This window comes from Eucyclogobius newberryi, unplaced genomic scaffold (assembly GCF_026437365.1).
Source record: "Eucyclogobius newberryi isolate DKJ021-1_F unplaced genomic scaffold, fEucNew1.0.hap1 SCAF_1, whole genome shotgun sequence".
Taxonomy (NCBI): Eukaryota; Metazoa; Chordata; class Actinopteri; order Gobiiformes; family Gobiidae; genus Eucyclogobius; species Eucyclogobius newberryi.
The window spans coordinates 37,032,303-37,045,569 of NW_027315723.1; the positions used below are offsets into that span (position 1 = coordinate 37,032,303).

A 13,267-nucleotide genomic window follows, 5' to 3' on the forward strand; every position below is an offset into this window, starting at 1 on the left:
CTAGTATCACAATAACTTACCTTTAGATCGAGTTGGTAAACCCCAGCATGCACAGCTCATTTCCATACAGGTGCGTGTGTGTGTGTGTGTGTGTGGGGGGGTGGTCCTGTCCTGTCCTGGAATCCCCCCTCCCCCTCCCTGACCCCCACTGTGTCTTGCACCTCCACCTGTGAATGAATGGACCAGTGGTAATCCATCTGCCGCTCACCTTCCATATGCCCACTGGAGACCTTTGTCCAGTTACGACCAGCCACGAGACCCCTCACCACGCAACCCGAGACCCTGTATTATTTATGCAGCTAATATTAGGCATTTATGGACACTGAGCTAACCTGACCAGGAAACGTGCTTGGTAGAATGGTCTCTGTTGAAGCTGAAATGGTTTCTAGAGGTCAGAAGCAAACATTTCTCAGTGGGTGGCACAAGGTCTACAGGTGGTTTGTAGTTGGTTAAAAGACAAAAGGCATTGAAGATGTTATTACTTTGTTAATTGATGAAGACAATTACAGGATAAGCATATTTTAGCATGTGGTCGGATAAGCCTTAACAGATGTCAGCTTCCATCTGGTGAAGAAAGAGGAATTCAGTGACGACGTGGAGTTTTCTGTAACGTTTGACTGCATCAGAGACAGGTGCGCTATTTAATATGATTTTACATAAAAGACAAAGGTGAAGGGTGAAGTTACAACGACAAAAATACCAACATTTACAATTGTTTACCATACACTATACTTAAAACGGACAAATCAGTTTAAGGCGAGACACTGCAGGTGAATAAGGGGATTCTGGATATATTAGTATTTACAGTATTACAGAGAAAACCCCATTGACCCATTTTTGGACTTAAAACTACACTAAATAAATCTATTACGTATTAAAATTATGTTTGAAAGGTGAGACATTAAACTGAGATTCGTAAGTCCCCAAGTAATAAAAAAAACAGCTTTCGAAGTTACAGTATCCCATATAAATCAACAGATGAACGCTGATATTAATGTTTTTGCCTGCTTGCCATTTCTCTTTTGACTCACTTTCGACACATTCAACAGATTCCACTTCTCAGCCACATCAATCTCCTCCTTTCTTTTGGCCAACAGTGAAAACCTCCTCCATTTCAGAAAACCCAGATTGCCACCGGGATTAGCAAAGTTTACATTCATGCCTCTTATCTCTTTGAGGATTCACTGTCGGAGCGTGTCAACCATTTCCTGATCCGCAACCTTATCTCCATGTGTCTCAACCTTTGTTTTTTCAGCAGAGGAAAGGGTATCTAACAACCACAGGACAACATTTACTGACAGATTTACGTAAAATAGAGGAAAGAGCTGTGGATGCAACCGTGACAAGGGAAAACCCCATTCACTCAGCATTGGGAAGGTGTTCGACAAACTTCACATAAGCAGGAATGATAACAATGATCTTTGAGCTTAACAAAAAGGTACAAAGTGAGTCGTCTGTCATGTACAGGTTTGCAGAACTGATAATAAAAGTGAGTACGGTATGTTTGTCACAAGGAATGAGGAATATCCTGCAGAATCAAAAGAGGCCATTCACAAAGTTGGCGAGGAAGGGCAAATTGGCACCACGCAGCAGGAACTTTGTAATAAGCATCAGTTAAAGACAGTTAATGGTGGGCATGTTTGATTGTCCTCATTGGGAAATTGGGTCTTCTGCCTTTGACCCGTCCTGGTGACACCGTAAGGAGCAGTGCGATGTCCCTTCTCAAGACTGAACTGTGTCAATAACTCTAAATGTATGCACAGCTCTCTCTGTCATAGGTACATCCAGGTTAGGACAGTTTGCTCATTGCTGGGTCAATATTAGCCCTTGATGTGGCGGTGGAAAAGTCTCCGTGTCCAAGTGTTGAGACGGCACTTTTATTCATAAGCGCCTTTCAAAACCCAAAGGACACAGTAAAGGACAGAATAAAACACATTAAAACAACAGAATAAAACACACAGTGGATGTCGGTGTGGGAGAGACTGATTATGTGGTGTAGGACTGTCTGAACATATAAGTTTAGAGTCTGGACTTGCAGAGTGGAAGAGTCTGTGTACGGGAGGTCAGGAGTGACAGCGGCTGAAGGCTCTGGCCCTCATGACCTTAACATAAAGTTTAGTATCCGAGTATTTCAATCAGATGAAGCATCCAATTGCACGACTTTTAATAACAACAGTAAACATTTTTATTTTTCGTTTTGGGCTTTTGAACCCCTTTTTATTGAAACGCAATGTAGTTTAATCCAACACAGACGGTGCACATGCAAATTATCATATGTAACTACTGTAAATGTGTCAATTTGTCATGTTTGAGAGTCGGATATTGACATGTAATAAATAAATGGAGACAATACTAAAACACTGCCCACAATCAGTTTACACAAAATCTGAGAAAGATAGCAAAATTTTCAAAAAGTTTTATAAAAAATTAAAATTGGCAAAAGACACACACAAATGAAATCACAAACGTATCAATGATTTTACAGTAATATATTTTTAAAGATATTATGTGTAGAATTCCTATGAGATGCTTGATACAAATATTTTCTTTTTGATATAGTGTACTTTTGGAGGTGCCACTACCCATCACAATTTGGCCCTTCACACAATCGCTTTACTCTCTTTTTCGCCGTTTTCAAGCATCTACTACATTTTACAAAGTACGCAGGTCAATAGATCGTTATAATTCACGCTTTTGAATTTGATGTCACAATTTCAGTTCAGAGGCCATAAATCCACATAAATCAAGTCCACAAATGCTCAATGTCATAATCAAACGCAGACTTTGACGGCGCTGAGCTTTGTGCCAGTGTTTGTTTCATGTGGACAAGTAATCGCAGAAATATTAACCATAAACAGGTCAACAAATGTAAAACCTGCCAGTTAAACAGCAAATTCTGTCTTTAGGAACTTCGGAATATTGTGCGCGGTTTGTAGACCTTTTCAAAGACAAAATTCAAGCATATTCAAGGATTTCAAGCACCCGTACAAAAGAATTCTACACATAACAACACATTATTATACGTCATAAATTGGGCACAAAAGAAGTCTCTACAGCATGGCCATGAAGGTTCATTTTCTGAAAGTTCAAAATTATTGGACAAATCGATTGGACAATTGATTATGTTCCTGAGAGATGGAGGTAGAAGTGTCCAAACGGCTCAGGGTCACATCAGCAACAAAACAATGTAAAAAACAATGTAAAGGCTTTAACTTGATGACCATTATTTCTACGTTAACATAAGGGGGGTATGGCTTTTGTAGTTGCACAACAACCAAACTACAAATCAAGGTTAAAAAGGCGAGTAGTTTTACCAATACACTTTTGCTAAGATATGTATTCAAGGATATTAGGTCTTCTGGTCCAAAAAAGCTAAACAATTAAACCTGTTTTGATTACGTATTCAGCTATAGCAATGCCCTCATGTTGCTACCTAGTGATGCTATTCATGGGTTTTAACTTCCTGTTTATAGGCGCCATTTGGAGTACTTTTCACCATTCAAAAAGGTATAATAATATTTTGTTTTGAATTGCTGATGGTTATGGCGACGTTACACGCTTTTCATCCTTCTGAAACCCATAGATAGGGCTACAGAAGTGTCATTGTCGCAGTGGCCACAAATGCTGGAGCTCAATTAAACTGAAATGTGTATGAACTGAAATGAAAGAAGGATCCAATGACTCTGGCATGGCGTGGAGCCAGTAACACGGCCAAACCTTCCCTTTCATTCATTTAGTGGCATTGAACGACGAGTCCAAGTCAAACGGGCCAAACCTGAATGACTACAAGAGTGAAAAGTGTTACTCCAGTGTGCCACGCGTGCAGTTTGTACTAGTCGGACATCCAGTTAGACTAAATAGTGCAAGTGAAAACAGGCTATTACTGTCAGAGGATCAAAATCATTTAATAGCCAATCAGAATAGTGGCATCTCTCTGTAGCAGGCACAGGGTCACACACTGGCTTTTTTTATTTTCTTAATGGAGGTTTGGAAAAAATGAAATCATGTAAACAATGAATGTAAAGTGATCAGCTCCTAAATATCCAAAACTATAGGAAATACATAGGACTATACCTCCAAACACAGGAAAATGTAAACAAAAAGGCTATGGAAAAGGCTAAGATATAATCAATTTAATCAAGTATTGTAAAGATAATACCTAAATATCAATTTCAATAGGATCATTAGAACAAGCACCACAAATTGACCATAATTTATAGGTTTCAATTGATTACACAATTCTAAAATATTGGTACTACACAAGCTAAAAGTGCCTTCATATAAACTTTGAGTTTATTCTATACAGCAAGAGCATAATTCATCCCATGCATTATTGCACTACTTTACATGTGCTTTGTCCACGGCCCTAAAAGCACAGTTGACAATGAAGCTGCAGGTTTAGTGCCTTTTCGAAGCTGATGCTGAACAGCGGCTGGTGTCGTGTTTGAGAGCTAAAATAAATCATATAAACTGAGATTGACTTTAGATGTTTTCAACTCGCTTCAGCAATGCGGGATATTCAAGAGGACAATACGTAACTTTATTTCATTTAAAATTTAGGCCAAAAATGATGAATAAAAAGCACAACAACATACAACGTAAGTGAAATTGTAAAAATCTACAAAAGTTGAATGAATATGGAAATTGTACGTTTTGAATTTAGTTTCATTCTACTTCGTCGAACATATTCAGGGGTTTTGATTGTCAGTGTTTCTTCATGCGTGTTGAATTAGTTACAGGCTAATGGTCAATTATTTTTGCTGGATTTTTCACAGGAATACCCACACAAAATGATTACTAGTCTAGAGCGAACACTAAATGGATTTCTTCTTGATAAATTGTAGCCAAAATGAATTTCTATGTTTTAGCCGTTTGTCGGTTGCATATTTCCAATGCCGTCAACACTAAGGAACTTAAGGTATGTCCACAGATGAGTAGAGAAACTACAAGCCCTTAGTAGATAAAGTGTTTGCCTACTGTCTATATGAAATGTGCTGGTTCACATCACATTCAGAAATCCAGTCTGAACATGGACTATGCGTTTGGACCTGAGAAACATCTTATTTTAGTTAGTAATCGCCAAAATAAAGGCCATTAGAAAGTAGATGATTAGTTTATGGTTTAAAATAGATAATTCAAGTAACAGTGATGCAGTAGATATTACTAGTTGATATTACTTAAAATGTTAGTTTTGTAGCTTCGTTTGTGTCTTTGTATTGCTGGTCTTACATTTCAAAAAGAATAATTTCAGCTTGTTTTTTTAATAACCTGAAATTCTAGCCACAAGAGCTAAGGTACGACTAGTGCCAGCGCAACACCAGATAAGGGAATACATATTCTATCAGATATGCTAAAATGTAAAATGACTTATATATAATGATTCAAGTCAAAGGGTAACATTTAAGTTGAAAGAGTAATTCAGTTTCTGTCCAATTCCCTTCAAGTTACAAAAAAAATGCTTCTTCAATTAAGCAAATAAAATGAACAAAATGGAAAGAAGCTATGGCAATATTCATAGTACATAAAAGACAGAACAATAATGTGTGATAGGAAACAGGCCCGAACACCACACTTCATCTGTAGCCTTATAGTTTCATGTGCATCAATAAATTAGAATTTGAAAATCAGGTCAGTCGATGTGTTACAGATTTAGCATTTCGTATTTAGTATTCAGTAATATTTGGAGACTGTTGAAATAATGACGCAGTTATAGAACATAATTATTTGAAATGGACCAATAGATCAGGCCTTAAATCTCCAGCCTAGGAAGACGTTTGAATAAAAATACAATAATTTCTATTGATATTATTTCTTAGCATCCTTTTCTTGTGTAGAGAAAAGAATGCTTTTGTAAAATTATTTACAAAATTATTGTGAATTGTTGAATTATTTACAATAATTTCAACAAAATATTTGGGACAAAAAATCTTGACAGCGCTTTTTGGTCATTGGCTGCTCTGGATTGTAATAAATCAGTATCGGCCTTGAAAAAAACCCTTTGGTCAATCTTGAATAGTAATAAACGAGTGAATTTCAGCATTTATTATTCACTCAAAATGAATAATAGATATAAAAAATATTTAGCTTTTGTACTAAATCTATGCAGCAAATTATATGAATCTACTGATGCACAGTTTTACAAAAGCCAATCAGGTCAAAGTGTGGTGACATGGACGTAAATGTGCTAGACCAGTGTTTGGCTCTTCATGGATTCATTGAGAATAAAACAGTATAAAGATGGATATAATAAATACTGTTAGACATTGGTGGAGATCTTATACCTGGGGGCCATGTTATTGTGGAACCACATAAAACTAAAGATGACGCCCATGGTCTTGGGTATACGCTCGTTGTAGGCGAATGTCATGGCTTCGTGTAGGGGGATTTTGACCACCTCGATGAGCTCTCCCTCCTTGGGCTCTCCTCCTCCGGGGCCCACGCGGTTATCGTCAGACACTTCGGCGTAAAACATGGTCTGCTTGGAGCCCGTGACGCCCACGCCCGACCTGAGGGAGGCAAATCAAGGTTAGTCATGTTGTTTGTTTGTTTGTTTTCTGAAGCGTATGGCTTATGTACAGTGCATACGACAGGTTAGACTACACATTTCACTAAGACGTAGTGACTATATCTTACTAAAACTGAGGCCTATTTTTCCTCAGTTTGACAATTTTGACAAGTTTATTATGTCACTTCCTGGTTGGACGTGAGCAGATGATGTGACACAGGAAGAAGTATAAATCTACGACTGTTACCTAGCAACTAAACTGTTAAAAAAGGGCCAAAATCAATGTGAATAACTCAATGGTTATAATTTGACACAGAACACACCTTTATTATTTAACAGTGTTCCTGCATTTTCAATTGAATGTCACCTATTGATGACATAGACCAGGGGTTCCCAACATTTTCAGGCTGGGACCCCAAAATACACATTAATCCGACTCGGGGAAACACACCAACAGTCAAATTAAATAGATGTCTGTAACAATTTTAAGTTTTCATTATTATTATATTATTATTGTATTCATTTTACTAAGTTTACTGTGAGCCCCAGCACATGCTTTGCGACCCCCACTTTGGGAAACACTGACATTGACAGACAGATTCTGTGTTAGAACAGTTTTCCCCCAATATTTATTCTCCACAAACTACTTCTTGACTAATGTAAAACTATGTCAATGTGGTTTATGTGTGTGAGTGGTCAGAGAGGCAAGTTTCTGTCGCTCCGCTCCAGGACAGCTCAAGTAAGAGACTGAATAGTCCAATATAAAGCAGAATCTTATCAAGCTGCTTATATTAATCCTGTAGGTTTTATTGAGTCACAAATCACTGATGAAATGTGTGTTGTTAATAATGCCTAAAAATGTGAAATAAGCGACAAAAACATGACTTCAGCAACACAATTTTAAAAGGACAAACACAGCTAAAGCTTGAACAAAAGAAAAACTACAAATATGAGAGATTTGTGAATAGTTGTATTTTGATTGTCATAATTGTCATCTGTACTATTTTGTTTATTATTAAATCAAAATGTCAAAAAAGAATAAACAATTTAAGCTTTTCATCAATAATATATTTTATTCTTATTTTTTCTCTATCTCGAAACCTTCAGTCTGCATATTTAAACCTTTATTTGGTTGATATTCAAAAAGACTCAATGTACAAAATAATCACTGACTAGTCCTCAACTAAAATAATCGTTAGTAGCCGCCCTCTAGTTGTTCAAGGTCTACATTTAAAATACAGGCACCACTGCCCAAAGTGCTGTACAAATGTAAAAAAAAAAAAAAATCAACAATGATAGAACTAAAAATGGTAAATAAGACAGAGACAAGGAGGTATAAAACAACAACAATAAATACAATGTCTCACTCAGCTTGTCTAGAAAGCCAGTGCAAAGAGGTAAATATACATAAATATACATCTCCACGGGCGTCGTGTTAAAGCCCTCAGTCACAAAGTGTCTGCTCCTTCTGTCTGGACGCTCAGCTCATAGGGGGCATAAGTGTTAAAGTGATACTGCTATTAAATGGATGGCTCCCGCACATAACAGCCATCCAAGACGACACCAACACAACCGGTGGAGGTGAGGGAGTCAAATCAAAGCAGCCCATGGAAGCCCATCGCTCTCACATCTATCCATGTGGGATTACGGTTCAATGGGGGCAGACACTATGTAACTTAGTGCTGTGTCTATGGCAGGTAATAATAATGTGCTGACAGAGATGGATGGTCCCTTAGAGTGTGTTTATATAACCTCCCATCTTTGGGATGAGCTCCTGACAGTGTGAGGAGAAAAAGCCTCGAGGTGACATGGACTTGTGTTTTATAGGGTTAGTACAATATAAGACTTAATCAACTAGAAAAACAGGTAAAATCCACTAAATAAAACTAATGGTACTGCACACTGCTGCTGTGCCAATGGGCAAGACATGTCTTGTGGCTTTATGGATGTGCGTAACTGTGTAATTTGTCGTGCTTGTCAAATGAAGTGCCCACACAAAGTTCACCCTTTTGCCAGCCTCACCTGTAAGAAGTGATCCTCTTGAGTTTGGATGCAGGGACGTCGTAGCCACACTCCTCCAGCACCTCCTGCCGGGCGATCTCCTCCAGAGACAGGTCGGGTTTGTCCACCAGGCCGGCGCACAGCTCGTAGGTGACGCCCGCACAGGCAGGGGGCCACTCGGAGCTGCTCTCCACAGCACTGGAAGCCCCTTCCTGGGCTTCAGCCGCCTCAGCCGCCCCTTCTTCTTTCTTCTCTGCTGCCGCTTTAGCCGACTGAGACTTGCCTCGTTCCCATTCGCACATGAACACAGCTTCAGGGGGAAAGAGGGATTTTTAAATGATGAAAGAGTGTTAATAACTTATGTCACAACTAAGATAGCAGCATTTTCTCTACAAACAATATAACCTAAAAGGGCACAATGGACAGCAGCTGCAAAAATAAAAAAGTACAAGCTCAATATAGTGCATACGGTTTGTACCTTTTATTTGATTATGACCATTGCTGGATGCTGCGTAATGCGGGGCAAAGTCGATGCGGTCATGTGCAACAATTACATTATGGAGAGTCCAAGCTTCCAAACAAGGTACAACTCGTCTGGTGTCAGGTGTGACATCAACCATTTCGGCTAAAATGACACCGACCAATTCATGGGTTTCAGCTTCCAGTTTATAGGTGATATCTTGAGGACTTTTTCCCATTCAAAAGATATCATATTTAGTTGGTTGAGGTTTTAAAAAGTGCTTAATTTACTCTAAACGCCCATTTTCTTAAATACATAACTTAATTGACTAAAATTGTCATAATTATGCCGCTCTAAATTGCAATGCAGCTTGAGGGCGCGTTGACTACGAATGTCAGCACAATATTATGATCCTGTTTGTTCCGATGCAACAATGCGGTTTCACAAACAGAGCACAAGAGAAATGGATGAACTTCAGTCTGCAGGTTAACCTCTTTTGTTAGGAGACGCCAGGGACTGCACCGCGTCACTCTCGGATAAATACAAGGAAGTCTGGCTATTGATACACATTTTCTCGTTGCTGTTGATAATAAACATTTCTTTAAGTAAAAAAAGATGGATGTGGAGAACAATGGCATTTAAAGGATGTGTGAAAGAATGCGTGGTCTGTCCGGTACTTCCCGTGAGAGCCATTAGAGGCACAGAACACTTGACCGCCTTAAAAATAGGGGGTTTCATGGAGTATATTTATATGGAACTTGTTTGAAAATGTGTACAAAGAAAATGAGCCAAAACCAGTCCTACCGGTCCAGTCAAAAACATGAAGTCAAAGTTGCAAAGCTGTTTCTTGGATTGATAGAAAGACGTTTGAATATAAAATGATGGTGGAAAAAAAGAATAGGCTCACACACGCGTAACAAGTGGTTTCGATTTAGTTTGAACAGATTTTCATAGATGGAGAAACGTACCTGGGCGAAATTGTTTGACGAGGACAAAACAGTGTGAGGTGGAGTTGAAGATCAGCACTGATACGCTGAAAAGAGAAGAGGGAGGTGTGAAAATGCCTGAATATACAGTTGAAATATACATAACACATTTTACTTTATTAGGGCTGCAGTTAATGATTATTTTAGTAGTCGACTAGTCATTAGTATTTTTTCCTCTAGTCGACTAGTCAAATTCATTTTTAGATAGTTAAAAAATAGAAAAATCATTATTTTTTGGTCGTTTTGATTCAATAATTCTACTGTCAATGTATAAAAAGGTCTGTATAGTTCAGGTAACAACAACAATTGTAAAATAAACGTACGGTATGTGGATATGATAAAAATATGTTGATAAATCAATGCAGCCCTTATTTTCATTCATTACATTACATTATGGATATTAATGGAAGTCACAATGTCAAATGTCAGTTATTGCAAAAAAAACAAAAAACATCCTTAAACTTAAACTTTTGGGTACAATTTGCAAGTAAATCGGAGAAAGATTCAACTATGTAACGTAATCTATTAGTGTAATCCACAGTCAAATCTGAAATGCCAATAGATAAAAAGTAGTGAAATGCACTGCCCCTGGGCCAGGTCCACAGATGGTCTATGTGAGTGGGGCTGTGTGCGTGGAGATTTGTTGGGAAAGAGGAAGTGTCTGAGGCAGCAGGAAGCCCAGCCCGGCTTTCCCAGGCTTCAGGAACCAGGAAGTGCACATTACCACTGCGGGGTCTACGCGCTGATAACTACTGCCACTTTAGATATTTACACTACAATAGGTATTCTCCAGTGACAGCGGCTGAAGGCGGTTTTTATCATTTTGATTGTTTATTTTATCAGAAGTGTAAGGCTAATCAACCGTTTATGCTTAATGGTTGATTAGGATGAAGTCATAAGCGATCTGATCGAGCCTGATCTTCAAGTACTAAATGTGGTAAATTAGTTATAAAATGAAAAGGTCCCTGTATCGATACACGTATTACCAAGAAGTCCATCACGATATGGATGTATTGAGCACAGCCCTACCCAGCTCCATCTCCAGATTTTGAGAGTAAGGTTTTAGATTGCATTACTTTTACTATCCATCATTTCTTTCAAACAAAGCAGCCCATTTGGAGTCTGCAGATCTTCTCCCGTTAAAGTATCTCTGGCTTTTATCTAGTGTATGTGATTGTAAGCGTCAGTGGTTCATGAGGGATGTAAAATAAATAAAAAAATGTTTACTATAATGACAGCATTAACATCAAAATACAATACAGCATTTGTTTTTTCACTGTAGGAGGCCCTTACAGTAGAAATTATACAGAAATTTCAAACAAACCAGTGGAATTAGGACTTGAGGGTGTACAATGACAGGATTTAGGGGTGAGTAGTTTGAAAGACTGATTCTGCCTCGCACACTTTCAATTAGAATTGAAGCCCAGCATGGACGTTTCCTCATTACTTTGTCCCATTGATATATTTGCCTTTGAATATGAGTGAAGCGGTATTTAAATGAGATGCAGTTGCAATATTGACAAAAATGAATATCTTGATTTTATCTTTGCTTTACCTCAATAACAATATCCAGGCCATAATTTCAGAATGCATTAGGAATGTGCTAAAATGTGCCCTAAATGTCTTGGTGAGGTTCATGTGTGGCACAAAACATGAAAGGACCATAAAATGTACTTACTGCACTAATTTGGAAGATTACAGAAGACCTTTCTGCCTCTTTTTAAGGCCCTTTTAACTAGTTTTAATTATAGACGATATACTTGACAATTTAATTTCACGATATTACCTATTTTTTGATACATCTGCCACCTCTAGATGCAGAACAGTCCAACGGTGAAATGGGGCGGACTGAGGCCTGGGGGAAGTGTGGTCCCCTGAGGTTGTCTCTGCCTGTAGTCTGACTGTTCCACACCATTACTGCCTCCTGCTGTAAACGGCTCTAATGGTTAAACCAAGCTAAGCGCACACCCAGGACCCTTCATGCACCGTTTAGCCTGCTCCTCTACCAGTGGGGTCCTGCACAGCCAAAACTGGATTAGAACTGCCAGTTAGTTTAGGATTCAGCTAAAGATACTAAATGATCGTATAAAAAGTGAAAAGGCACATACTACGAGTATACTAGGAAAGCTAGTCTTAATTAAATGTAGAATTTACCGTGTATGATTGATATAGGGTGTTATTTTGTTCATATTTTATTTCAGACCACAATTTAGTTTTTACCATAAACTTATTCCAAACTAATAATAGTTCAATAACCCATTATGTTAGCTGTGCAATCTACACATATAACATACAGTAATTATTATTTCGTCTTAATAAATAAAAGACCCTTAGTGAATTTGTAATACGTAATAATGAAGTGTTTATTTTTCATTTATCAAGCTTATTTAAGGTGTAGGTCTTAAATAATAATTGGAGATAACGTAGTTTGTCACAAAGCTGCACAACAGGACGGATGTTATAAATGATCATATGAATTTGACTGTACACGAACACAACTTTCTCTTTGTCAGGTGTAACAAAAAAAAGCACAATACTTATTCCCGTATTTACAGAATCTATTATTATATCGAAAATTGTTATTTCCTCCAGCCTCATCTGTCTTTTACATTTTTGCCCATTTGCTTCCGAAATGTGACGAGCCCTGGACGTCCAAATAAAACCTGCTGAGAAGAAATGTTATGGACACTTAAACAAAAATGCCAAACAAACCCTGGCTCTATTGAATGCAGGCAGATGTGGCAAAACAGCCGCTGCCTTCAGGACGTTTCCGTGAGGAGGCCCGTGTTAAAGACCCATGCATGGGCTTTACTGCTTTTGTCTCCGTGGGACTATTTTTCACTGGAAGCCCGGTTTGGGTCAGAGGCAGAGGAAAGAGGGCCTAAATGACAGCAGACTTACCTCAGGGCGCGGCGGGACCCTGGGTAAATGAGGAAGAAGCACTTTTTGTCACTCAAGTGTGAGACATGTCCTGTAGCGCCCACTGGAACTCAAGCGTTTACAGCCAAAGGAGAAAAAAAAAAAAAGTAAAATGTGTGTGTTGTTGCTGTTACCTGTCGTGGGTCCGCATGTAGTCCCAGGATTTCTTTGTGCCATTCTGGAAAAGACACAAAAGACATGGCAGGTGTTGTGATTTTAAACAATACGTTGCTGGGTGCAGATATTATCACCACGTCCTAAAGAGGTGTATAGTTATGCTGCACAATATATTGTGATCAAAAGTATCACAATTTTTCAACACTTATCCTTTGTAGAAAAATCTGAGACCCTGTAGTTTAGACCACTACAAACATGCTCTAAAATGCATGGGATTCT

The 13,267-nt window shown here is 38.4% G+C and overlaps 1 protein-coding gene across 1 annotated transcript in view; it reads right to left on the reverse strand.

The window, feature by feature from the left end:
• Positions 1 to 6,135: 6,135 nt before the first annotated feature.
• nudt14 (nudix (nucleoside diphosphate linked moiety X)-type motif 14) overlaps positions 6,136 to 13,267 on the reverse strand; it is an 18,464-nt gene continuing 11,332 nt past the window's right edge. Inside the window, exons 2-5 of the mRNA XM_072445399.1 lie at positions 13,006 to 13,049; positions 9,935 to 9,999; positions 8,528 to 8,816; positions 6,136 to 6,506 (exon numbers count right to left, since the gene is read on the reverse strand). Of these exons, the coding sequence (XP_072301500.1) occupies positions 6,257 to 6,506; positions 8,528 to 8,816; positions 9,935 to 9,999; positions 13,006 to 13,049 (648 nt within the window). The 3' untranslated portion in view covers positions 6,136 to 6,256. The remainder of the gene's footprint in view (positions 6,507 to 8,527; positions 8,817 to 9,934; positions 10,000 to 13,005; positions 13,050 to 13,267) is intronic.